At 41.7% G+C, this 25,258-nt stretch overlaps 1 protein-coding gene across 1 annotated transcript in view; it reads left to right on the forward strand.

Annotated features, from left to right (window-relative positions):
• The window catches only part of ambra1b (autophagy/beclin-1 regulator 1b), a 54,500-nt gene extending 31,338 nt beyond the window's left edge, over window positions 1-23,162 (forward strand). The window contains exons 17-18 of the mRNA XM_020455655.2: window positions 2,974-3,105; window positions 18,534-23,162. Coding sequence (XP_020311244.1) covers window positions 2,974-3,105; window positions 18,534-19,153 — 752 coding nt within the window. The 3' untranslated portion in view covers window positions 19,154-23,162. The remainder of the gene's footprint in view (window positions 1-2,973; window positions 3,106-18,533) is intronic.
• The last annotated feature ends 2,096 nt before the right edge of the window (window positions 23,163-25,258 follow it).

The following is a 25,258-nucleotide window of genomic DNA, read 5'->3' on the forward strand; positions in this document are numbered from 1 at the left end:
GACAGCCCGCTTAGTTTGCCAAAAGGCAACTGAAGATTATCAGAACATGAGACATGAGTCCCTGGTCTGATGAAACCATGATTGAACTCTTTGACCAAATGCCAAGCGTAATGTCTGGAGGAAAACTGCCATCTTCCCTACAGTAAAGCATGGTAGTGGCAGCATCATCCTGTGAGGATGTTTTTCAGTGGCAGGGACTGGGAGACTAGTCAGGATCGAGGGAAAGATGTACAGAGAGATCCTTGATGAAAACCTGCTCCAGAGCACTCAGGACCTCAGACTAGGGGCGAAGGTTCACCTTCCAACAAGACAGCAACCTTAAGCACACATCCAAGACAACGCAGGAGTGGCTTCAGAGCAAATCTCTGTCTCTGGTGAGACCTGAAAATAGCTTTTCCGCAACACGCCCCATCCAACCTGACAGGACTTGAGGATCTGCAGAGAAGAATGGGAGAAAATCCCCAAATACAGGTGTGCCAAGCTTGTCACGTCATACCCATGAAGACTCGAGGCTGTAATTGCTGTCAAAGGTGCTTCAACAAAGTACTGAGTAAAGGGTCTGATTACTTACAGCACCAGTCAAAAGTTTGGATACACTTACTCATTCAAGGGTTTTTCTTTATTTTTACTATTTTCTACATTGTAGAATAATAGTGAAGACATCAATAATATGAAATCACCCATGTGGAATCCTGTAGTAACCAAAGAAGTGTTAAATAAATCAAAATACATTTTATATTTGAGATTCTTCAAATAGCTACCCTTTCCTTTGATGACAGCTTTGCATACTGTTGGCATTCTCTCAACCAGCTTCACGAGGTAGTCACCTGGAATGCAGTTCAATTAACAGGTATGCCTTGTTAATTTCTGGGATTTCTTTCCTCAATGCATTTGAACCAATCCGTTGTGACAAGGCAGGGGCGGTATACAGAAGATGGCCCTATTTGATAAAAGACCAAGTCCATATTATGGCAAGAACGGCTCAAATAAGCAAAGGGAAATGACAATCCATCATTACTTTAAGACATGAAAGTCTGTCAATCCCAAAAAAATTCAAGAACTTTGAAAGCACAGTCACAAAAACCATTGAACACTATAATGAAACTCTCTCATTAGGACCGCCACAGGAAAGGAAGACCCAGAGTTACCTCTGCTGCAGCGGATAAGTTCATTTGCGTTACCAGCCTCAGAAATTGCAGCCCAAACAAATGCTTCACAGGGTTCAAGTAACAGACACATCTCAACGTCAACTGTTCAGAGGATACTTTGTGAATGAGGCCTTCATGGTTGAATTTCTGCAAAGAAACCACTACTAAAGGAGACCAATAACCAGAGACTTGCTTGGGCCAAGAAACACGAGCAATGGACATTAGACCGGTGGGAATCTATCCTTTTTGTCTGAGTTTAAATTTGAGATTTTTCCTTCCAAACATTGTCTTTGTGAGACGCAGAGTAGGAGTCAAGCATGTGCGGGAACTCTAAGACAGTTGGAAAAGCATTCCTCATGAAGGTGGTTGAGAGAATGCCAAGAGTGTGCGACGCTTTCACCAAGGCAAATGGTGGCTATTCTCAAATGTAAAATGTATGTTAATTTAACACATTTTTGGTTACTACATGATTGTGTTATTTCATAGTTCTGAAAGTCTTCACTATTCTACAATGTAGAAAATAGTAAAAATTAAGAAACCCCAGAATAAGTAGGTTTGTCAACTTTTGACTGGTACTGCATGTAAATGTGACATTACATTTTTTTTAGACTGTTTTTGCTTTGTCGTTATGGGGGGGTGGATAATTAAATATTTTCCAGAATGGACTGTAATTTGATCTCTGATCATTCTAGGCATGTAGTTACCAGCTTACAATTGGCTCATTCATCCCCCCCTCTCCCCTGTAACTATTCCCCAAGTCTTTGCTGTAAATGAGAATGTGTTCTCAGTCAACTTACCTGGTAAAATAAGGGTTCAACAAAATAAATCTGCCCGTTTGCAGTAATTAAAAAAATATAATTTAATCGTTGCCTGAATATCATTCAACCTTATGTCGCAACGAGAGCGAGAGTATGCATGGTGGTTTGACGGTGAGTAGCTTGCCACAGGCAGTGCATTTGAATAAGTAAATAATCAGAAGTACGCTTCACCAAGCAAGCAGCCATGTCCTCATCACATTCTCACATAGTTAACGTTAGATGACGAGCAAGCCAGCAGCAGGGTAGTGAGCTTAGTTATCTAGCCAGCAAGGCAGTTAGCTTAGCTAGCTAGCATTATGTTCTACTTGTGTGTTTACACTGGACTGGCGCCAAAGTGAACACTCGTCCTTGATACAAAAATATATATGTTACTGTCTGGGCCAATTATGTTAGCTAGTGGGGTTATTTTGTTTATTTTCTGAAATATGCAATCTGCAAAAAGCAAGACGGTCTATCATCCATGATGAGAATAGTAGCTAGTTAGCTAAATTAGAACTCTTGACTTTCTCCGTAGTCTGTATCGGACCCAAAAATATATCGGTCAGGCTCTAATAATAATTTGGTGGGTGCCTATATTTGTTCTGTTTCAAGTGTGTATTATACGCATGTATGGAATGTTTGTTTTGCATATCCCATCTCCCTCAGATACAGCCAACAGGAACCCTGGAGCAATAAGGGTAACGTGCCTTGCTCCAGGGCACATCGGCAGATTTTTCACCTTGTCGGCTTAGGGATTCGAACTAGCAACCTTTCAGTTACTGGCCCAATGTTCTAACCGCTAGGCTACCTGCCGCCGACTTCTCATTGGCTCCCTGTGTGACAAAGAAACACTGAGATCCAATCCGATCGTTCTCAAAGACCCATTGACATTCAATTAAGAGTCAGCTGTAAAGTATTATTTTGTATTTAACACAGATATTAACCTTCAACCAGTGTATGTCTCATCTAACTTACTGTGCAGTTTAGAGGAAATGTAAATATATCAATGTTCTCTCTCACTATCTCAGAAGTCCGTCAAGAGCTCCCGTCCACGAGCCGTGAGGCCAAAGGGAGCCTCGAGCAGCCACAAACCAGCCAGATCGAGGACAGTACCCTGGGGGACGCCTCAACAGAAGCCGGCACCTCTACCGCTAATACCGGTAATCCTCCCAGTCCCACCTACTACCCTCAGTTTTTATAATGCCATAAAGCAGGGTTGGGGTCAATTCCAACCAATTCAGAAAGTAAACCCAATTTGAAATGTTACTCATTGAAAAGCATAGGGAATTGGAATTTCAGTGTACTTCCTGAATTGAAATGGAATTGACTCCAACCCTGTCACAATGCCTCTTATTGTACCTTCTACATGGTTTTACAGCATGTTTTCCCCTACTATGATCTCCAGACGGGGTGCAAAGGCCCCCAATCCAGGCCCTCTAGTCTCATTCAATTCAAACCAATAGAGGAATTGGGGTAGGGGAAACAGTTTTTATATGGCTGTAATGACGGCACATGGTCAGGAAGGGCTGTTTCAACTGTCTGTTTTGCAGAGGAGAGAATCCGTGAAAGACACAGGCGTTAAGTTCTAATTCCCAGAGTAAAAACTCAACGGACACTTTGCAAGCACTGTTCTTCCACAAATTCTATAATTTGGTGTTTTGTTGATGGTGGTGGAAAACACCCACAAGGTGCCGCTCCAGAATCTCCCATTAGTGTTCAATAGGGTTGAGACTGAGACACACACCCTTTTAAACACCCTATGCTTCTTCGAGAACCCTCTTTCACTGAGATCTGTGCAACTGGGATTTTTATACATGACCCTAAGCATGATGGGGTGTTAATTTTATGTAAATGGGGAATAACGGCGACTCATTGATGGGTGGTCTGTCAAAGTGCGCGGTACAGCGAGAGCTATGTCACCAGGCTTTGTAGCCCCCCAGTGGAATAGTGCAACTCTGAAAATAATAGACTAATTCGGGAAGCCCAAACGATTATGAGATATGGTATATAACTTCTTTTTTTTTTAACGTGTGATACATTTGGGTCGTGGGTTCGCAATTTAGATATTTTCTGAGATCTCTGCCAAGCAAGGAGGAAACATCAGACCATGTAGTTACTGCTCGTGCAACAAATACAATAGTATCAGATGGCGTACTGAACACAGCGGTGCAAGTCGCCTTAAGATAAGAACGTAATATTCAATATCAGTAAGTTAGACTTAAATATTAGCACTTCATATACTCATGGGTAATAACATTTAATCTGGATAATAACACAAAACTAATCAGAAGGCTAGAGAAATGTATCTACAAAAATTACGAAAACAAGCAACACTCAAACATGGCGTGGGGACTCAATCTCCAAAAAACACAAACCATTTAAGCTTTTCACCACTGGGTCTGGTAAGTGTGTAAAGCGATCTGTTGATAGATGACAAACTGGGCATACTTGAATTAGTCAGTGAGGACATAAGAGCTGCGATAATGGAGAAAGAACCCACGATGAATAAAAAGGGATATGCCAGGTGTACTCTCTGCCTCAGAGACCAATTATGCCAACAAAGGGTATCATGCTCTGCTGGCACATTGTAGAACAGATGTCCACAGGCAGAAAGTGTACAATGTAATAATGTGCAGTGTAGCCCAAATATACTGCTTTTGTTGTGTTGAACTTGACATTAACACTTGTGCGTGTGAGGGGAGATTATTCCATTTTTTTACACAGTGAAAGTTATTTTTGCACACATGTAGCCTTGTGCTTGATCGACTTGATCGATGTCTACTATAGTGGCCACGATAATAAAGCAAAAATAGAATGCCTGTTTGTTTCATTCTATTTCTACTCTGTTTTTTTCCCAAGTGCAATATTTAGATGCGTGTGTGTGGTCACAATCGTTCTTATTATAAATGCTGTCATGGCTACCTGCAATATTAGTGTATTGTTTTTTTCTTTCTTCTCAAGGCTTGTGTCATTTGCAGTAAAGTCTAGGCAACAAATAACATTGGATTACTTTCTTTACATTCTTTAGCTGTTCACATAAACCGCTTTTCATTTTACACACAGACTGATCATGTAGATCATATTATTTTGTATATTTAATGAGTTAACATGCATTCCCCCTAGCAGCGAATATTTATTTTTTTTATCCTCTTTTTTTTGCATGTTTCAGTGCAATAGCTAAAGCGGTTGATCTGCTTCTGTTCTGTGCTCTTTTCAAAGGATGGGTCCTGGCCTCTCACAGGGCCTAGGGATCTGGGTGGGCGGGTTGGTCTGCCGGTCATTGGGATGACAACCCAACTTGGGATGGGGAGGGGCTTTAGCGGATGGAATACTGGAGAACAATTGGAGGGTTACTTAGTAGCAATGCAAATATCATGGTACAGCTATATGGACACTCAATCACTATGGTACCTTTTAATGGTACATTTACTAACATATATTATGATAGAGTTGGAACTTGCATCTCATTATGGTGAAATAAGTATAGCCAGTTGTAATGGTTTGGGCCTCCTGAGTGGCACAGTGGTCTAACGCACTAGCTGTGTCGTTAGAGATCCTGGTTCAAATCCAGGCTCTGTCGCAGCCGGCCGCGACCGGGAAACCCATGGGGCGGCGCACAATTGGCCCAGCATTGTAAGGGGAGGGCTTGGCCAGCCGGGATGTCCTTGTCCCATCGTGCTCTAGGGACTCCTGTGGTGGGCCAGGTGCATGCACGCTGACACGGTCGCCAGGTGTACGGTGTTTCCTCTGACACATTGGTGTGGCTGGCTTCCAGGTTGAGCGGGCATTGTGTCAAGAAGCAGTGCGGCTTGGCTGGGTCGTGTTTCGGAGGCGCGCGGCTATCGATCTTCGCCTCTCCCGAGTCCGTACGGGAGTTAGTGACGGGACAAGGCTGTAACAACCAATTGGATACCACAAAATTGGGAAGAAAAATGAGTAAAACCGTGTTTTAAATAATAATAAATAAATAATTGTAACAGCTTAACAGATAATAAGAAAAGACTAATAATATTTACCTGTCTCAAAGAGAAGGAAAATAATATCTATTGTTTACAGGAAACTAATTCAACAATTTTAGATGAAGTTGTGTGGACCGGGGGGGTAAAATATACTTCTCCCATGGGCAAAGAAACTCCAAATTAATTAAGTCATTTTGATTCGAAAGTGCAAATTGTCCAAACCGATCCTTATGGTAGTGCTTTGCAAAAGTATTCATCCCGCTTTGCTGTTTTTCCCCCAATTTTGTTGCATTACAACCTGTAATTTAAATAGATTTTTATTTGGATTTCATGTAATGGACAAACAGGAAATAGTCCAAATTGGTGAAGTGAAATTTTTTTAATTACTTCAAAGAATTATAAAAACGGAAAAGTGGTGCGTGCATATGTATTTACCCCCTTTGCTACGAAGCCCCTAAATAATTAGTTAGATTGCACACAGGTGGACTTTATTTAAGTGTCACATGATCTGTTACATGATCTCAGTGTATATATACACCTGTTCTGAAAGGCCCCAGAGTCTAAAACACCACTAAGCACGGGGCACCACCAAGCAAGCGGCACCATGAAGACCAAGGAGCTCTCCAAACAGGTCAGGGACAAAGTGGAAAGAATATGGCACCACAACAAACCTGCCAAGAGAGGGCCGCCCACCAAAACTCAGGGACCAGGCAAGGAGGGCATTAATCAGAGAGACAACAAAGAGACCAAAGATAACCCTGAAGGAGCTGCAAAGCTCCACAGCAGAGATTGGAGTATCTGTCCGTAGGACCACTTTAAGCTGTACACTCCAAAGAGCTGGGCTTTACAGAAGAGTGGCCAGAAAAAAGCCATTGCTTAAAGAAAAAAATGAGCAAACACGTTTGGTGTTCGCCAAAAGGCATGTGGGAGAATTCCCAAACATATGGAAAAGGGTACTCTGGTCAGATGAGAGTAAAATTGAGCTTTTTGGCTATCAAGGAAAACACTATATGGCACAAACACACCTCCTCTCATTAACCTGAAAAAACAGCGTGGTGGCAGCATCATGGGAATGTTTTTCCATCGGCAGGGACTGGGAAACTGGTCAGAATTGAAGGAATGATGGATGGCTCTAAATACAGTGAAATTCTTGAGGGGAAACCTGTTTCAGTCTTCCAGAGATTTGAGACTGGGATAGAGGTTAACCTTCCAGCAGGACAATGACCCTAAGCATACTGCTAAAGCAACCCTCAAGTGGTTTAAGGGCAAAGAAACATTTAAATGTCTTGGAATGGCCTAGTCAAAGCCCAGACCTCAATCCAATTGAGAATCTGTGGTATGACTTAAATATTTCTGTACACCAGCAGAACCCATCTAACTTGAAGGAGCTGGAGCAGTTTTGCCTTGAAGAATGGACAAAAATCCCCGTGGCTAGATGTGCCAAGCTTATAGAGACATATCCCAAGCGTATTGACTTTGGGAGTGTGAATAGTTATGCATGCTCAAGTTTTCAGTTTTTTTGGTCTTATTTCTGGTTTGTTTCACAATAAATCTCATCACAATGCATCTTCCCCCCCACACAAAAAAATCTATTTTAATTCCAGGTTGTAAGGCAACAAAATAGGAAAAATGCCACGGGGGGTGAATACTTTTGCAAGCCACTGTAGATGGATGATTTTAAATATGTTATTGGACCATAAACAGAGATGGCCCATTAACCTTTATGAACCAAATATTGATGATCCACGCTTCTTTGAAAAAATATATAATAAATGATCAACCCTGCAAGCAATACAAGACTTTTATCATAATACTGTTTTAAATACCCCAACGGACCGTAAAGAAAATCGCACTACAAACTATCACCCTGAGGCACTTCAGGATTTCATGAATCTCATGGATATATTGGAACTAGTGGATATATGGAGGCTTAAATATCCTGACCTAGTGAGATATACATGGCGGAGGCTCAATACAGCTAGTCGTCTTGACTACTTTCTTATGTCATTCTCGTTGGCACCAAAAGTTAGTGTTGATAGTGGATAGAATGCGGTCGGACCATCCGATAATTGGTATATACGTTACTACATTTCCACGTGGGCGAGGATATTGGAAATGTAATTAACTTATTTTTAACTAGGACAGAGGTATTTCTAAATTTAAAAAATCGAACATAGGTACAGCAAATCCGCTTATTGTATGGGACACTTTAAAATGTGTACTCGTCTCTAAAACGAAAGCAATTTAGGCCAAAGGAGTCTATAAAGGAGTCTATATTAACAAAGGAAATAGAAGGTCGAACAAAACGGATAGCAATAAAAAGGCTCAGAATAGGTTAGAGGAAAAATAAATGGTGGAACTTATTCAACAAAGATCAAGTGTAATATATTATAATAATAAATGAAACCTGATAGAATATGGGGAAAGGTGCACCAAATTATTGTTTGATCTTTAACATAGAAATGCTGCCCAAAATAATTGACTGAAACTTGTTACAAATGATGGAGCCACCCACGATTCACCAAATGTATATTTTGAAAGAGGAAGCAAAGTACTTTAAGCATATGTTTTTGTTTCTCCTCCATCTCCTCTAACCGAAGCTAATTGTATGGATTTGTTTTCCTATTAATAATGTAAAGTTGACAGCCATACAGAAAGACTCAGGTGAAGGCCAAATTACAGAGGAGGAACTTCTAGATGCAATTAAAGCCTTTTAAGTCGTTGAGGTATACCAAACCTTTTTTGATATACTCAGAGGACTGTTATTAGCATGTTTTAACCACTCTTATGTAAATGGTAGATTATCAGACACTCAACAAGATCTGATTTCATTATTACTGAAACAGGATACAAGTGGGATATATAAAGATCCTGTCCATTTTTTTTTTAATTGGAGGCTCCTTACCCTTCAGTGTTGTGATGCAAAATGTATAGCGCATAGAATTAAAAAGGTATTGTCGGACATTATTCATTCTAATCAGACAGGTTTTTTAAATGGACGATACATGAGTGATAATATAATATATAATTCACTTTATCACAATTCCAGCTTCTGATAGGCTAATGGACATCATTTGAGTCAATTGGAGGTGTACCTGTGGATGTATTTCAAGGCCTCTCACTCTACTTGTGGTCTACAATTTGTTTTATGAGGTCTTGGCTGATTTCTTTTGATTTTCCCATGATGTCAAGCAAAGAGGCCCTGAGTTTGAAGGTATGCCGTGAAATACATCCACAGGTACACCTCCAATTGACTCAAATTATGTCAATTAGCCTATCAGAAGCTTCTAAAACCATTACACAATTTTCTGGAATTTTCCAACCTGTTTAAAGGCACAGTCACCTTATTGTATGTAAACATTTCAATTTTGGAGAATATCTTCTAAAAGATTTTAGAATATCTTCTAAAATGGGTTCAAATCATGTACAGTAACCCTAGGTGTAATTAATGGCTACTTCTCAAAGTATTAAACTGTTGGAGTAAAAACAAGGTTGTCCACTATCGGCATATCTATTTACTATGGCCATCGAAATGTTAGTTATTAAAATCAGATCCAACAATATCAAGGGATTAGAAAAACGGGGCTTAAAAACAAAGGTGTGATTGTACGCTGATTCATTTTTTCCTTTTAAATCCACAACTTGGATCCCTCCACAGACTCATAGAGGATCAAAATAATTTTTCTAAACTCTCTGGATTACAACCAAATTATGAGAAGTGTACTTTCATAATATAGTATTGGGTCACTAATAAATACAACTTTTACATTACTGTGTAGTTTACCAATAACTTTTTCTGATTGGGATGTGGACATACTCGGTATACATATCCCGAAAGAAAGAGATGATCTCACTCCAATACATTTCAATAGAAGTACATTAGATCTTACTATCATTGAAAGGTAAATACTTGATTAACTCTTTAGTCATATCCCAGTTTACCCATTTGCTTGTGGTCTTGCCTATACCTAGCAAACCGTTTTTTAAATTCAGAAAAAAATATTACATTTTATTTGGATGGCAATCCAGAAAAATTCAACAGGCCTATTTATATAATGAATATGAATTCGGAGGGCAGAAATGATTAACTGTAAAAGCATTAGACCTCTCACTAAAGACTTCAGTCATACAAAATGTATACTTAAATATGAACTGGTTCTCTAGCAAATTAGTAAGAATGTCTAACCCTATGTTCAAGAAAGGCCATTTTCCCTTTATTCAGATTACAACCTCTCACTTTAAGTTATTTGAAAAGGAAATCATCTCCCAAATATCGCTATTTTTAAAACAAATGGCTTGGTTGCAATTTTAATTTAATCCACCAGAAAAGACAGAACAAACAATACAACAAATATTGTGGTAAACCTAAAAAAAAAGGGTATCTTCGTAAATTATATTATAAATAGGACTGGTGGAGTTATGTCACACATGCAGCTAACAAAAACATATGGAAATGTCTGCTCTACCCAAAATTACAACCAACTAACTGCAGCATTACCACAAAAGTGGAAGGGGGGAAAAGTATGGAACATCAAATCAAATTTATTTATATAGCCCTTTGTACATCAGCTGATATCTCAAAGTGCTATACAGAAACCCAGCCTAAAACCCCAAACAGCAAGCAATGCGGGTGTAGAAGCACGGTGGCTAGGAAAAACTCCCTAGAAAGGCCAAAACCTAGGAAGAAACCTAGAGCAAAACCAGGCTATGTGGGGTGGCCAGTCCTCTTCTGGCTGTGCCGGGTGGAGATTAAAACAGAACATGGCCAAGATGTTCATAAATGACCAGCATGGTCAAATAATAATAATCACAGGCAGAACAGTTGAAACATGAGCAGCAGCACGGCCAGGTGGACTGGGGACAGCAAGGAGTCATCATGTCAGGTAGTCCGGAGTCGTCATCTCAGGTAGTCCTGAGGCATGGTCCTAGGGCTCAGGTCCTCCGAGAGAGAGAGAGAGAGAAAGAAAGAGAAAGAAAGAGAGAATTAGAGAGCATACTTAAATTCACACAGGACTCTGGATAGGACAGGAGAAGTACTCCAGATATAACAAACTGACCCTAGCCCCCCGACACAAACTACTGCAGCATAAATACTGGAGGCTGAGACAGGAGGGGTCAGGAGACACTGTGGCCCCATCCGATGACAACCCCAGACAGGGCCAAACAGGAAGGATATAACCCCACCCACTTTGCCAAAGCACAGCCCCCACACCACTAGAGGGATATCTTCAACCACCATCCTGAGACAAGGCAGAGTATAGCCCACAAAGATCTCCGCCACGGCACAACCCAAGGGGGGGGCGCCAACCCAGACAGGAAGATCACATCAGTGACTCAACCCACTCAAGTGACGCACCCCTCCTAGGGACGGTATGAAAGAGCCCTAGTAAGCCAGTGACTCAGCCCCTGTAATAGGGTTAGAGGCAGAGAATCCCAGTGGAAAGAGGGGAACCGGCCAGGCAGAGACAGCAAGGGCGGTTCATTGCTCCAGAGCCTTTCCGTTCACCTTCATACTCCTAGGCCAGACTACACTCAATCATATGACCCACTGAAGAGATTCAGTAAAGACTTAAAGATTGAGACCGAGTCTGCGTCTGAAGTTTATTTAGTGCTTTATCCGGGTAGCCGGAAAGTAGAGCATTGCAGTAGTCTAACCTAGAAGTGACAAAAGCATGGATTAATTTTTCTGCATTTTTGGACAGAAAGTTTCTGATTTTTGCAATGTTATGTAGATGGGAAAAAGCTGTCCTTGAAACCGTCTTGATATGTTCTTCAAAAGAGAGATCAGGGTCCAGAGTAACGCCGAGGTCCTTCAGTTTTATTTGAGATGACTGTACAACCATTAGGAATAATTGTCAGATTCAACAGAAGATCTCTTTGTTTCTTGGGACCTAGAACAAGCATCTCTGTTTTGTCCGAGTTTAAAAGTAGAATGTTTGCAGCCATCCACTTCCTTATGTCTGAAACACATGCTTCTAGCGAGGGCAATTTTGGGGCTTCACCATGTTTATTGAAATGTACAGCTGTGTGTCATCTGCATAGCAGTGAAAGTTAACATGGTCTGATGCCATTAAAAGGTAATTTACCACCTTCACAAGTGCAGTCTGTGCTATGATGGGGTCTAAAACCAGACTGATACATTGTTTGTCTCCAGGAAGGCAGTGAGTTGCTGCGCAACAGCCTTTTCTAACATTTTTGAGAGGAATGGAAGATTCGATATAGGCCGATAGTTTAAAAAAATATTTTCTGGGTCAAGGTTTGGCTTTTTCAAGAGAGGCTTTATTACTGCCACTTTTAGTGAGTTGGTACACATCCGGTGGATAGAGAGCCGTTTATTATGTTCAACATAGGAGGGCCAAGCACAGGAAGCAGCTCTTTCAGTAGTTTAGTTGGAATAGGGTCCAGTATGCAGCTTGAAGGTTTAGAGGCCATGATTGTTTTCATCATTGTGTCAAGAGATATAGTACTAAAACACTGGAGTGTCTCTCTTGATCCTATGTCCTGGCAGAGTTGTGCAGACTCAGGACAACTGAGCTTTGAAGGAATACGCAGATTTAAAGAGGAGTCCGTAATTTGCTTTCTAATAATCATGATCTTTTCCTCAACTTTATTACTGCTGAAGTGAAAGCCATCCTCTCTTGGGGAATGCTGCTTTTTAGTTAGCTTTGCGACAGTATCAAAAAGGAATTTCGGATTGTTCTTTATTTTCCTCAATTAAGTTGGAAAAATAGGATGATCGAGCAGCAGTAAGGGCTCTTCGATACTGCACGGTACTGTCTTTCCAAGCTAGTCGGAAGACTTCCAGTTTGGTGTGGCGCCATTTCCGTTCCAATTTTCTGGAAGCTTGCTTCAGAGCTCGGGTATTTTCTGTACAAAAGGGAGCTAGTTTCTTATGACAAATGTTTTTAGTTCTTAGGGGTGCAACTGCATCTAGGGTATTGCGCAAGGTTAAATTGAGTTCCTAGGGTGGTTAACAGATTTTTGTCCTTGGGTAGACAGAGGGAGTCTGGAAGGACCTCAAGGAATCTATTTATAGCACGACTTTTGATGTTCCTTGGTTGGAGTCTGAGCAGATTATTTGTTGCAATTGCAAACGTAATAAAATGGTGGTCCGATAGTCCAGGATTATGAGGAAAAACACTAAGATCCACAACATTTATTCCATGGGACAAAACTAGGTCCAGAGTATGACTGTGACAGTGAGTAGGTCCAGAGACATGTTGGACAAAACCCACTGAGTCGATGATGGCTCCGAAAGCCGTTTGGAGTGGGTCTGTGGACTTTTCCATGTGAATATTAAAGTCACCAAAGATTAGAATATTATCTGCTATGACTGCAAGGTCCAATAGGAATTCAGGGAACTCAATGAGGAACGCTGTATATGGCCCAGGAGGCCTATAAACAGTAGCTATAAAAAGTGATTGAGTAGACTGCATAGATTTCATGACTAGAAGCTCAAAAGATGAAATTTTTTTTTAAATGTAAATTGAAATTTGCTATTGTAAATGTTAGCAACACCTCCGCCTTTGCGGGATGCACGGGGGATATGGTCACTAGTGTAGCTAGGAGGTGAGGCCTCATTTAACACAGTAAATCCATCAGGCTTAAGCCATCTTAAGCCATGTTTCAGTCAGGCCAACATCAAGATTATGATGAGTGATTAGTTCATTGACTATAATTGCCAACCTAGACATGGTCTCAATGGGGATAGCTGAGCTGACTACACTGACTGTGCTAGTGGCAGACTCCACTATGCTGGCAGGCTGGCTAACAGCCTGCTGCCTGGCCTGCACCCTATTTCATTGTGGAGCTAGAGGAGTTAGAGCCCTGTCTATGTTGGTAGATAAGATGTGAGCACCCCTCCAGCTAGGATGGAGTCCGTCACTCCTCAGCAGGTCAGGCTTGGTCCTGTTTGTGGGTGAGTCCCAGAAAGAGGGCCAATTATCTACAAATTCTATCTTTTGGGAGGGGCAGAAAACCGTTTTCAACCAGCGATTGAGTTGTGAGACTGCTGTAGAGCTCATCACTCCCCCTAACTGGGAGGGGGCCAGAGACAATTACTCGATGCCGACACATCTTTCTAGCTGATTTACACGCTGAAGCTATGTTGCGCTTGGTGATCTCTGACTGTTTCATCCTAACATCGTTGGTGCCGACGTGGATAACAATATCTCTATACTTTCTACACTCGCCAGTTTTAGCTGCATCATCTTCAGATTCCCCTGGTAAACAGTGTATGATCGCTGGATGTTTCGTTTTAAGTCTAATACTGCGGGTAATGGAGTCGCCAATGACCAGAGTTTTCAATTTGTCAGAGCTAATGGTGGGAAGCTTCAGCGTCTCAGACCCCGTAACGTGAGGAGTAGAGACGAGAAGGCTCGGCCTCTGACTCCGACTCGTTGCTTAATGGGGAAAACCAGTTGAAGTTTCTGTCGGCTGAATGAGCGACACCGGTTGAGCATTCCTACAGCATTTCCCTCCAGAAACCGTGAGAAAGTTGTCCGGCTGCGGGGACCGTGCGAGGGGATTTATACTAACGTTACTAGCTGTACTTTCTGGTGGCACAGACGCTGTTTCATCCTTTCCTACACTGAAATTACCCTTGCCTAACGATTGCGTCTGAAGCTGGGCTTGTAGCACAGCTACCCTCGCCATAAGGCGATCGTTCTCCTGTAAATTAGGAGTACAGCGACTGCAATTAGAAGGCATCATGTTAATGTTACTACTTAGCTTCAGCTGTTGGAGGTCCTGACAAACGATGTCCAGATGTCTGTCTGGAGTGAAAAAGTTGAATGAAGAAAAAAAAGTTGAGGGGAAAAAACAAAAATATAAACGGTAATTAAAAAGTAAAAACCGTAAAGTTGTCAGGTAGCAAAGTAAGGTTGGCAACAAAACGCACAGCAACACGTAAACAAGTCTGCAAGTTGTGACCGGAAATGGCGTCAAAATCACATCCATCAACATGTTTGTTGGTGCTGCATTAAAGACTATAATTGGTTAATGAAAATTGTGATGAATAATAAAAAGTATACCAGTTTCATTTAAGGACCAAAAAAATGACAGCCATGCCATATAGATTGGAAAATAGTTGGGAAGAGGTTTTTAACATACTGATTCCATGGTGCATAGTTTTTTTTTTTTTACCTTTTTTATTTAACTAGGCAAGTCAGTTAAGAACAAATTCTTATTTTCAATGACGGCCTAGGAACAGTGGGTTAACTGCCTGTTCAGGGGCAGAACGACAGATTTGTACCGTGTCAGCTCGGGGATTTGAACTTGCAAACTTCAGGTTACTAGCCCAACGCTCTAACCACTAGGCTACCCTGCCGCCCCATCAGTTATGAACTGATATGCAAAACAACGGCAGATTCAAAACTTTGAATTTTTAAATTTTAAATTATTATACAAAATTCTTGCAACCAATAGAATGTTATTGACCTTCCCAGCTCGCAGATTTTGCTGCGAAGAGGCCGAATCATTAGTTAATTTGTTTTGGTACTGTCCATATGTCGCTTGTTTTTGGTCACAGGTCCAGGAATGGCTGAATTGCAATATTTACCCGGAGATAACCCTGCAGATAGCACTACTGGGCGATCTGAGAAGGTCATAGTCAATCGATCAATAATCTATGTTTAGCAAAAAATATATTTTCAAATTCCATCTGTAGAAACAATGAGAAAATAGTTTTTTTGTGAAACAGCACAGTTGAAAAATATATGGCAAATAGAAATCCAATATGGATGGTGATAAGAGAGAGACGGGAGGGGTTGAATGGAGCTAAAGGTTGGGACAAATAACCACTAATGTAAAACATACAGTACCAGTCCAAAGTTTTAGAACACCTACTCATTCAAGGGTTTTCTTTTTATTATTTCTACATTGTAGAATAATAGTGAAGACCTCTAAACTACGAAATAACACATATGGAATCATGTAGTAACCAGAAAAGTATTAAACAAATCTAAATACATTTTATATTTGAGATTCTTCAAATAGCCACCCTTTGCCTTGATGACAGCTTTGTGTAACACTTGGCATTCTTTCAACCAGCTTCATGAGATAGTCACCTGGAATGCATTTCAATTAACCTCACTCGTCCCACCTGGCCAACATCCAGTGAAATTGCAGAGCGCTAAATTCAAAAACAGAAATACTTGTTGTAAAAATTAATAAAACATACAAGTGTTATACATCGGTTTAAAGATAAACTTCTTGTTAACCACGGTGTTAGATTTCAAAAAGGCTTTACGGTGAAAGCAAACCATGCGATTATCTGAACAGCGCCCAGCAAATCATTACACAGTTACATTTCAAAAACATTGGTTTCTTCAAGTGCAGTCACAAAAACCATCAAGTGACGAGTTTCAATATTATTCTACAATGTATAAAATAGTAAAACATTAAGAAAAACCCTTGAATGAGTAGGCGGTCTAACATTTTTGACCGGTAGTGTATATAGATTAAGAACGTTTTGTGAAAGAGCACAGTTTGAAAGATATGGCAAACAGAAATCAAACCAGATGGACATCAGAAATAGATGGGAGAGGTTGAGGGTAGGGGAAGAACAGGAGTAAAAACAAACTAAATATAACTATTTTAAAATAGACTGTGTCCATAAAATGTATAAACTGGAATTACAGGCCTAACATGTTGTTGTTGTTCACGAGTTTTCTCCAATTGGTGGTGGGTTGGAGGGTAATAAAGGAAATATATACAAATATATATATATATATGCGTGTGTGTGTGAAGAGGCGACTCTGGGATGTTGGCCTTTTAGGCAGAGTTCCTCTGTCCAGTGTCTGTATTCTTTTGCCCATCTTAATCTTTTCTTTTTATTGGCCAGTCAGATATATGGCATTTTCTTTGCAACTCTGCCTAGAAGGCAGCATCCCGGAGACGGCTCTTCACTGTTGATGTTGATACTGGTGTTTTGCGGGTACTACTGAATGAAGCTGCCAGTTGAGGACTTGTGAGGCGTCTGCTTCTAATGTACTTGTCCTCTTGCTAGATTGTGCACCGGGGCTTCCCACTCCTCTTTCTAGTCTGGTTAGCGCCAGTTTGCGCTGTTCTGTGAAGGGAGTAGTGCACAGCGTTAAATGAGATCTTCAGTTTCTTAGCAATTTTTCGCATGGAACAGCCTTCATTTCTCAGAACAAGAATAGACTGATGAGTTTCAGAAGAAAGTGCTAGTTTCTGGCCATTTTGAGCCTTTAATCGAACCCATAAATGCTGATGCTCCAGATACTCAACTAGTCTAAAGGCCAAATTTATTGCTTCTTTAATCAGGACAACAGTTTTCAGCTGTGCTAACATAATTGCAAAAGTGTTTTCTAGTGATCAATTAGCCTTTTAAAATTATAAACTTGGATTAGCTAACAGCGTGCCATTGGAACACAGGAGTGATGGTTGCTGATAATGGGCCTCTGTACGCCTATGTAGGGATTCCATAAACAATCTGCCTTTTCCAGCTACAATAGTCATTTAATAATGTCTACACTGTATTTCTGATCAATTTGATGTCATTTTAATGGACAAAAAATGTGCTTTTCTTTTAAAAACAAGGACATTTCTAAGTGACCCCAAACTTTTGAACGTGTGTGTGTGTGTGTGTGTGTGTGTGTGTGTGTGTGTGATCGATACACAACTTTCACAGAGTCGGGTATTTGATGCAAGAATATTGGATGCAAACATATAAAATACAAATTCATTTTATAAAATTAGACATTGTCTTGCTCACTTGAGAGAAGGCAAATTGGCCCTGGCTTTCAAACGAAATCCCCTGCATCATTTTATGAAATTGTCATTAGTCTACAGATTTTGCAAATGTAGGCAAATAATAAATGTAATAATAGCATATTTGATCTACCCCAATAAAAAATTGGAAAGTGTGCATAAATCGATAGCCTTGGTACTGGTTTCTATTATATGTGCAACAGAAATGTAGGATATGTTCGCTAGCTACTGTAAGAAAGTTACAGTCTAATGAAACATTAGTTAAATTAATTAGCCTTTTAGCCCATATGTGTCATCCTATGAAGTGGGCTCACTCTTTCCCTCATTTTAGTAGATCTATTTTTCCATAATGATCTGATCACACCAGGTGTGATGGTGTGAAAGGCATGGCTTTTGGTTGGCTCCTTTTGGTTGGCTCCTTTCCTCCTTGGTTGGCAGAGATCTCAGAAAAGATCAAATTGTGAACCGGTGACCCAAATTTATCCAATAAAATGTATATGCCATATCTCACAATCGTAGCTCTAGCTCTACCTCGCTCTCCCTGAGTGAGAGAGGTACATACTTTGACAGACAGTCCAACAGTGAGTCAAAGGGGTTTAGGAACTGGGACAAAATTCAATTTCAGCAGGCATAATTGAATTTCTCCCCTCTTGGAGTCATTTCCTATGGCCCTCGATGGTTTCCTCATAACCGCCCTCTTCCACCAACCATCTGAACTGAACACTGGGCTTTCAAGGAATAACAGCAGACTGACATATTAACTTCCTCCCCGGGGCCAATTAAGTTTTCATTACATTACATCGTTTTTTTTGGTGACGTGCCACACAATCTGCAGCTTGAAAGCATGAATTATCATCGCTCAATCTTCTCTCGTTCCCTCCCTCCCTCTGTCCCAGGTGAGGCCCCAGAGTACGCCCCGGGAGAGGACGCCCTGGCGCGGATCCGCCGGCTCATCGCAGAGGGCGGAATGACAGCGGTGGTCCAGCGGGAGCAGAGCACCACCATGGCTTCCATGGGTGGGTTTGGCAACAACATTATTGTCAGCCACCGCATCCACCGCGGCTCCCAGACTGGGGCGGGTGCTGCAGCCAAGCGGCCTAGCAGCGGTGACCCTATTCTGGCCGACCCTGGCCCCTCTACAGCCTCCCCTTCCGCTTGCCCCCTCAACTCCCTGTGTCTCAGCCTGGAGCACCCCCCTGCTCCCTCAGAGCCTCGCCCAGGCCAGGTGTGGGGTCTGCCCTCCCTCTCTCAACCACAACCCCCTGGCCTAGCCTCAGAGGGTGAGGGGGCCAGTCTCTCAATGGCCATGGACATCGACAACGTGTTTGAAGGAGCCGGCCGAATGGACGATTCTGAGCCAGGCCCCTCTTCCTCCCTGCTCTTCTCCTCCTCTTCTTCCTCTCGCGGCTCTTACCCCTCTGGCACCGGCAGAAATGGCAACAATAATAACAACAACAACAACAACAACGGCAGTAACAACAGAGATAGTTACCCAGGTGACCCTTACAGCAGGTAGAGTTCTGTGTGACTTGGCCCTTATTGCCCAGGAGAGGGAGAGAATCCCTCAGAGGAGATAGTGGGTGAGTGCTTTGGGTCGACAGACGGTGTATCACGAACCCTAAAGCCGAGTTGTACACTACACGATTTTTGGCCCCCGATTTAGTTGTCGCAGACAAGTTTTTGAGATCGGAGACCATGTTGTTGCCAACTTGAACCGTACAAGACGTCCCAATATTTTCAAACATGTTTGATTTTATTGGCACAATGTGTAATGCTCTTGTAGTGTGAGATGTAATAATGACGCGTTTTGAGAACGGTGATCGGCAAGGGCAATGTGAGCTCGCCAGAGTAGAAGCCAGTGAGATGATGTATCACATCAACCATAATGTGTAGATTCTCGAACAGGAGCGACGACGACTACTACTAGCTAGCTAGTAGGCGTTTGTACTTGCCTTAAAAGCCAAAGTGTCAAATGGTTACCGCTATGAAGTTCACAAGCAAAATGTATTGGCTAGATATTTCAACTCTATGGCAAGCGTGGATGTCTGACTATAAACTTTTGAGGATGCTTTGAGCCACAGCTCGTTCTAGCAGCGTTAACAATCTAATCACATCACCTTGTTTTCGCCAGACAGCGTGGTATCGAGAATCCTCCCGACTAAGTGAAGAATCTTGTCTTGTACCACATCGTTTAGTGTGCGCACCACTACGTTGGCAAGACAAACTACAGGTAAGAGACGGTTGTTCAATGTGAGCGGCTCAGCGATGTTTGGATGTTGAAAGTCGTGTAGTGTACGCCCGGCATAAAGGAACAGTATGGCCCTGTCTTGCTGGTGCGCTTCTCCTCAAAGCCTTATCTCACAAAGAATGGGTGCTCAGACTCGGCAGGGTATCCAGCCCTGAACACAAGGGACATAAGCTCCCCCCCCCCCCCTCCCCTCCCCATGCTGCACCCATCAGTGGCATTGTGATCCCCCTGCATTTGTGTGCACTTAAAATGGACCTTAGGTGTATGATCATTCCATGTCAGAAAGGCTTTTACTTGAATTGTGCCAGCACCGGGGTACCGATGCTGAGATTAATTTTTTCAGTCCTTTCTCTTTGCATAGGTGTGACCGATAGACAAGGTTACTCCATTCAAAGTGCCATGTAAGGGTAATTGTAAACAACAACAAGAAACAGACAGTTTCCAGTGTGTGCAGCGTTCTGGTGCCATGTGATTTGATGTGAAATAGCGTTTGCTATATTTGGAAGCTTTTTTTCTTTCTTTCTTTTTTTTTTGTTGCTGCCAAGTTGTAGGACGTGTATTTGTAATTTGATGATAATGCATAGCGAGGACTGAATCATATTGTTGTATGAATCATGAGATGCGTGTGGCATAACGAAAGCCATGCCTTTCAAGAGAATCTTCAGCTGCCTGTTTTTTTGTTTTTTATTATATACTGAACAAAAATATAAATGCAACATACAAAAATGTCAAATATTTTACTGAGTTACAGTTCATATAAGGAAATCAGTCAATTGAAATAAATTAGGCCCAAATCTATGGATTTCACATGACTGTGCAGGGGCGCAGCCATGAGTGGGCCTAGGAGGGCATAGGCCCACCCACTTGGCAGCTAGGCCCAGCCAATCAGAATGAGTTTTTCCCCACCAAAGGGCTTTATTACAAAGAGAGTCTCCTCAGTACCCCACCCCCTGAGACGATCCCACAGGGGAAAAAGCTGAATGTGAAGGTCCTGAGCTGGCGTGGTTGCGAGGCCAGTTGGACGTACTGCGAAATTCTCTAAAACGACATTGGCGACAGCTTATGGTAGAGAAATTAACATTATATTCTCTGGCAACAGTTTTGGTTGACATTCCTTTAGTCAGCGTGCCAATTGCACACTCCCTCAACTTGAGACATCTGTGGCATTGTGTTGTGTGACAACTGCGCATTTTAGTGGACTTTCATTGTCCCCAGCTCAAGGTGCACCTGTGTAATGATCATGCTGTTTAATCAGCTTCTTGATATGCCACATCTGTCAGGTGGATAGATTATCTTGACAAAGGAGAAATGGTCACTTACATGGATATAAACACATTTGTGTACAACATTTGAGAGCAATATGATATTTGTGCATATGGAAAATTTCTGGGATTTAGTTCACCTCATGAAACATGGGACCAACACTTTACATGTTGCGTTTATATTTTTGTTCAGTGTAGATTGACTACGTCAGAGAGGTCCCCTCAAAATAATTGTTGTCCATATTACCCATCAGGCCCCAAGTGTACAGAGCATCTGATTCAAAGTTAAGAGTCCCCTATTGCTTCAAGTTCAAGTAGGATATGGTGGATGTATACAAAATGGTGGATGTAATGTTAATGTCTAATCGATCATTTCTGACTATTGATACTGTACTATTCTACTGCATGTTTTCAATAATGCTGCATTGTTTCCGACAAAAAAAGGGAACGCCATCAGTACAAAAGTCTAGCAAAATACAGACAAATCAGCATTGAAGGACAAACAAACTCAAACTCCCACATCTGTTTGGGGAAGCATTAGCCAGCCATCTTGCCTGGCTTGTCATGCTGAAAAGCAGCACCGTCATTCCTCTCCTGTTGCACTAAAGTGACTGTGTTTGGTGTCGAGGTGTGTATGGTGAGAGGTGAGGTTCGGGTCAGGACTTGTTTACTATCTGGTCCCTGGTCACACACTCCACAAACCCCCACCCCTCCGGCCTAAAAGTGTGATGGAGACCATCCCCCGGAACCAGACCAGACCTAGAGCCCCCTGTCGCCTGCACTTGCCACTGTTGCTCCAGGGACCCCGTGAGAGACGAGTAGTTACCATTTAGGATTCAGTAAAACAAACCTGACTGTTGACTTGAATTACGCACAGTGACCCTCCCCTTCCCACAAAGACTCTGAGGGGGAGAGAGCAGGGGGCTAGCTGGATTGGCTTATCCATAGCTGTCTGTCAATGAGGAGTGTCTTCACTGAGCGTCTTCAGGCAAACCCCAGCACCAACACACCCAGCGCTTCAGAAGCATTGAAGAAGAGCTGTTCTGTGTGTGTCTGTATGTATGTGTGGGCCAGAAGGTTGGTATATGTAGAATCTCTCTTAGTTACTCTGCCCTAATGGTGTGGTTTGGTACGTCAGGGTCGAGAGCTTTCGATTGTAATCTCAACCTGTCCCCCTGCTGAACCAGTCATTTTTTTTATTTTGAACTTGAATTCTTGATCACCATTCATTTTTAATGGTTTTGTACTGTAATGTCGTCAGAGGTACATCTGGCCTATTGTGACAGGCAGTGTCCTTAGCATATCATTTCACTAAAGCCCCATGACCGCGTCGGGTGCTTAAAGGCGAGAGAAAGAATGGCCCATTTAACTTTTATTTTTAAAATGACCCATAATGCTTAGCTATTCACATTTTGTATCGCTTTGTAGGGTTCTTATATTGATAGTTTAAGTGGTTGGGATTTGGATTTCTTGGGGGGAGGAGAGAAGGGGTTAATGAACATTAGCTGAAAATGCCATATTGAGTGAGAGTACAGGACCTAATGAAAGGAGCGAATGAAGAGTGCCCTGTTTTTTTTTTGTTGCTGTGTGTGCGGCTCTAAGCAAGCTGTTTGTTGCATGTATGAAAACTGTCTTACTGATTAGAAGAAAGTCAAATTGCCTGGCAGGTGAAAAATAACTGTTGAACTATCTGAATGCTCCTCCTGGCTTTACTTGATTAGAGAAGATTTAAAAAGAAGAAACAAAAGTTGTCTGTTCATGTGTCTGTTTTGTGTGAAAGAGCGCTGTACCGCATCACTTCTCCCATATGTCCCTCACCCTGAATGATACACATGATGTAGGTCCACAACTACACATTTAACAGTGCAAATCAATGGTATACAAAGGTAAACTGTCTCACCTAATATTACAAAACAACTATATCAAACTATCAAGTTTGTTCACTTCATTGGCTTTGACTTTTCTGTGGTGTAATTAAAGAGATTTGTTGACAAAACATGGAACAGTTCTGTGAAGAGATGGAAATCGTATTATTTCTTTAATGAAAAAACTACAGGTACGTTCTATAGCTATGACCTGCGGTATTGAATACCTAAAGTAACCAATGTCATCTATAGGTTCATTGTGTGCTTTACCCACAGATACATGGCACTACCTTTAGCTGCGAGTGTTTCTTCAAACAAATCAAGTTTTCATACTCCAGACTGCAGAGATACATGTTTAGAAGTGGGGAAATACTGCTGATTTAAGCTTAACAAGTGCAATGGTCCCTCTGTACCACTTGTGTTTGGCAGAGCATTCATTTCAACTAGAAGTGGAGGTCAAAGAATCGTCCCCTGCGGAGCACCACATTGGATCTTGAGGGAGTTTATGCCTTTTTAAAGTGACAGATTGCATTCTTCCTTTTAGTTGGGAGGAATGCAGTCTGCAATGGTCCCTCTGCTTGTTTGTATTAATACTGAACAAAAATATAAATGCAACCATTTCAAATATTTTACTGAGTTACAGTTCATTTAAGGAAATTAGTCAATAGAAAAATTCATTATGCCCATTTCACATGAATAGGAATACAGATATGAGTTTGTTGGTCACCGATACTGTACCTGAAAGGTAGGGGTGTGGATCAGGAAAACCTGTCAGTACCTGGTGTGACCACCATTTGGCTCGAGCAGCGCGACATCTCCTTCGCATACAGTTGATCAGGCTGCTGATTGTGGCCTGTGGAATGTTGTCCCACTCCCATTCAATGGCTGTGTGAAGTTGCTGGATATTGGCAGGAACTGGAACACGCTGTTGTGCATGTCGATCCAGAGCATCCAAAACATGCTCGATGGGTGACATGTCTGGTGAGTATGCAGGGCATGGAAAAACTGACATTTTCAGCTTCCAGGAATTGTGTACAGATCGTTGCAACATGGGATCATGCTGAAGCATGAGGCGATGGTGGAGGATGAATGGTACGACAATGGGCCTCGGGATCTTGTAACGGTATCTCTGTGCTTTTAAATTGCCATAACTAAAATGCTGAGTTTGTTGTCTGTAGCTTATGGCTGCCTTTACCATAACCCCACCGCCACCATGGGGCACTCTGTTCACAACATTGACGTCAGCAAACCGCTCACCCACACAACACCATACACGTGGTCTGCGGTTGTGAGGCTGGTTGGATGTACTGCCAAATTCTCTAAAATGACATTGGAGGCAACTTATGGTCGAGAAATGAACATTAAATTATCTGGCAACAGCTCTGGTGGCCATTCCTGCAGTCAGCATGCCAATTGCACACTCCCACAAACTTGACATCTGTGGCGTTGTGTGACAAAACTGCACATTTTAGTGTCCCCAGCACAAGGTGCACCTGTGTAATGATCATGCTGTTTAATCAGCTTCTTGATATAGCACACCTGTCAGGTGGATGGATTATCTTGGCAAAGGAGAAATTCTCACTACCAGGGATGTAAACAAATTTGTGCACAAAATTTGAGAAATTAAGCTTTTTGTTGCATATGGAAAATTTCTAGGATCGTTTATTTCAGCTCTTGAAACATGGGACCAACACTTTACACATTGTTTATATATTTGTTCAGTGTATATTATGAATATTATAATTTTTTACTATCCATAGTCTTTGTGTTAAGGCACGTGTGGAGTGGTCTCTGATATGCAGTTTGTGTGAAACATACAGATACAAACCCAGTTTTTCCCACAGATAAAATATATTTTGCTTGACAGTGATAGCAGCATTGTCCCAAGCATGTTTAATATGTTGGCCTTGGTTTTCGATCAATTTGTATCTTTCACTACCTTGGGGCCACTGTATTTCACAGTCTCTAGGCTGTTTGTGAGCCTCGTTTTGATTGTTTTAAAACCATGTGAGTCAGAGCTCAGTGCAGATATGGTTTACAATAGTTCCTGCTACTACTTATTCTTAATCTACTAAAACTGTTGTTGCTAGTATGTAGTCAAACTGTGACTTGCTGTCATATGACATACTATGTCATACTTGCTGTCAATGGCGAATTATCACTCTTATTCCTTACCCAGAGTGGGTGAAAACAGGCTTTGCTGATGAAATTTCAATTACGTTCTAAAATACATTTTACCAAGACAA

Source organism: Oncorhynchus kisutch, linkage group LG22, assembly GCF_002021735.2.
Source record: "Oncorhynchus kisutch isolate 150728-3 linkage group LG22, Okis_V2, whole genome shotgun sequence".
Classification (NCBI taxonomy): domain Eukaryota; kingdom Metazoa; phylum Chordata; class Actinopteri; order Salmoniformes; family Salmonidae; genus Oncorhynchus; species Oncorhynchus kisutch.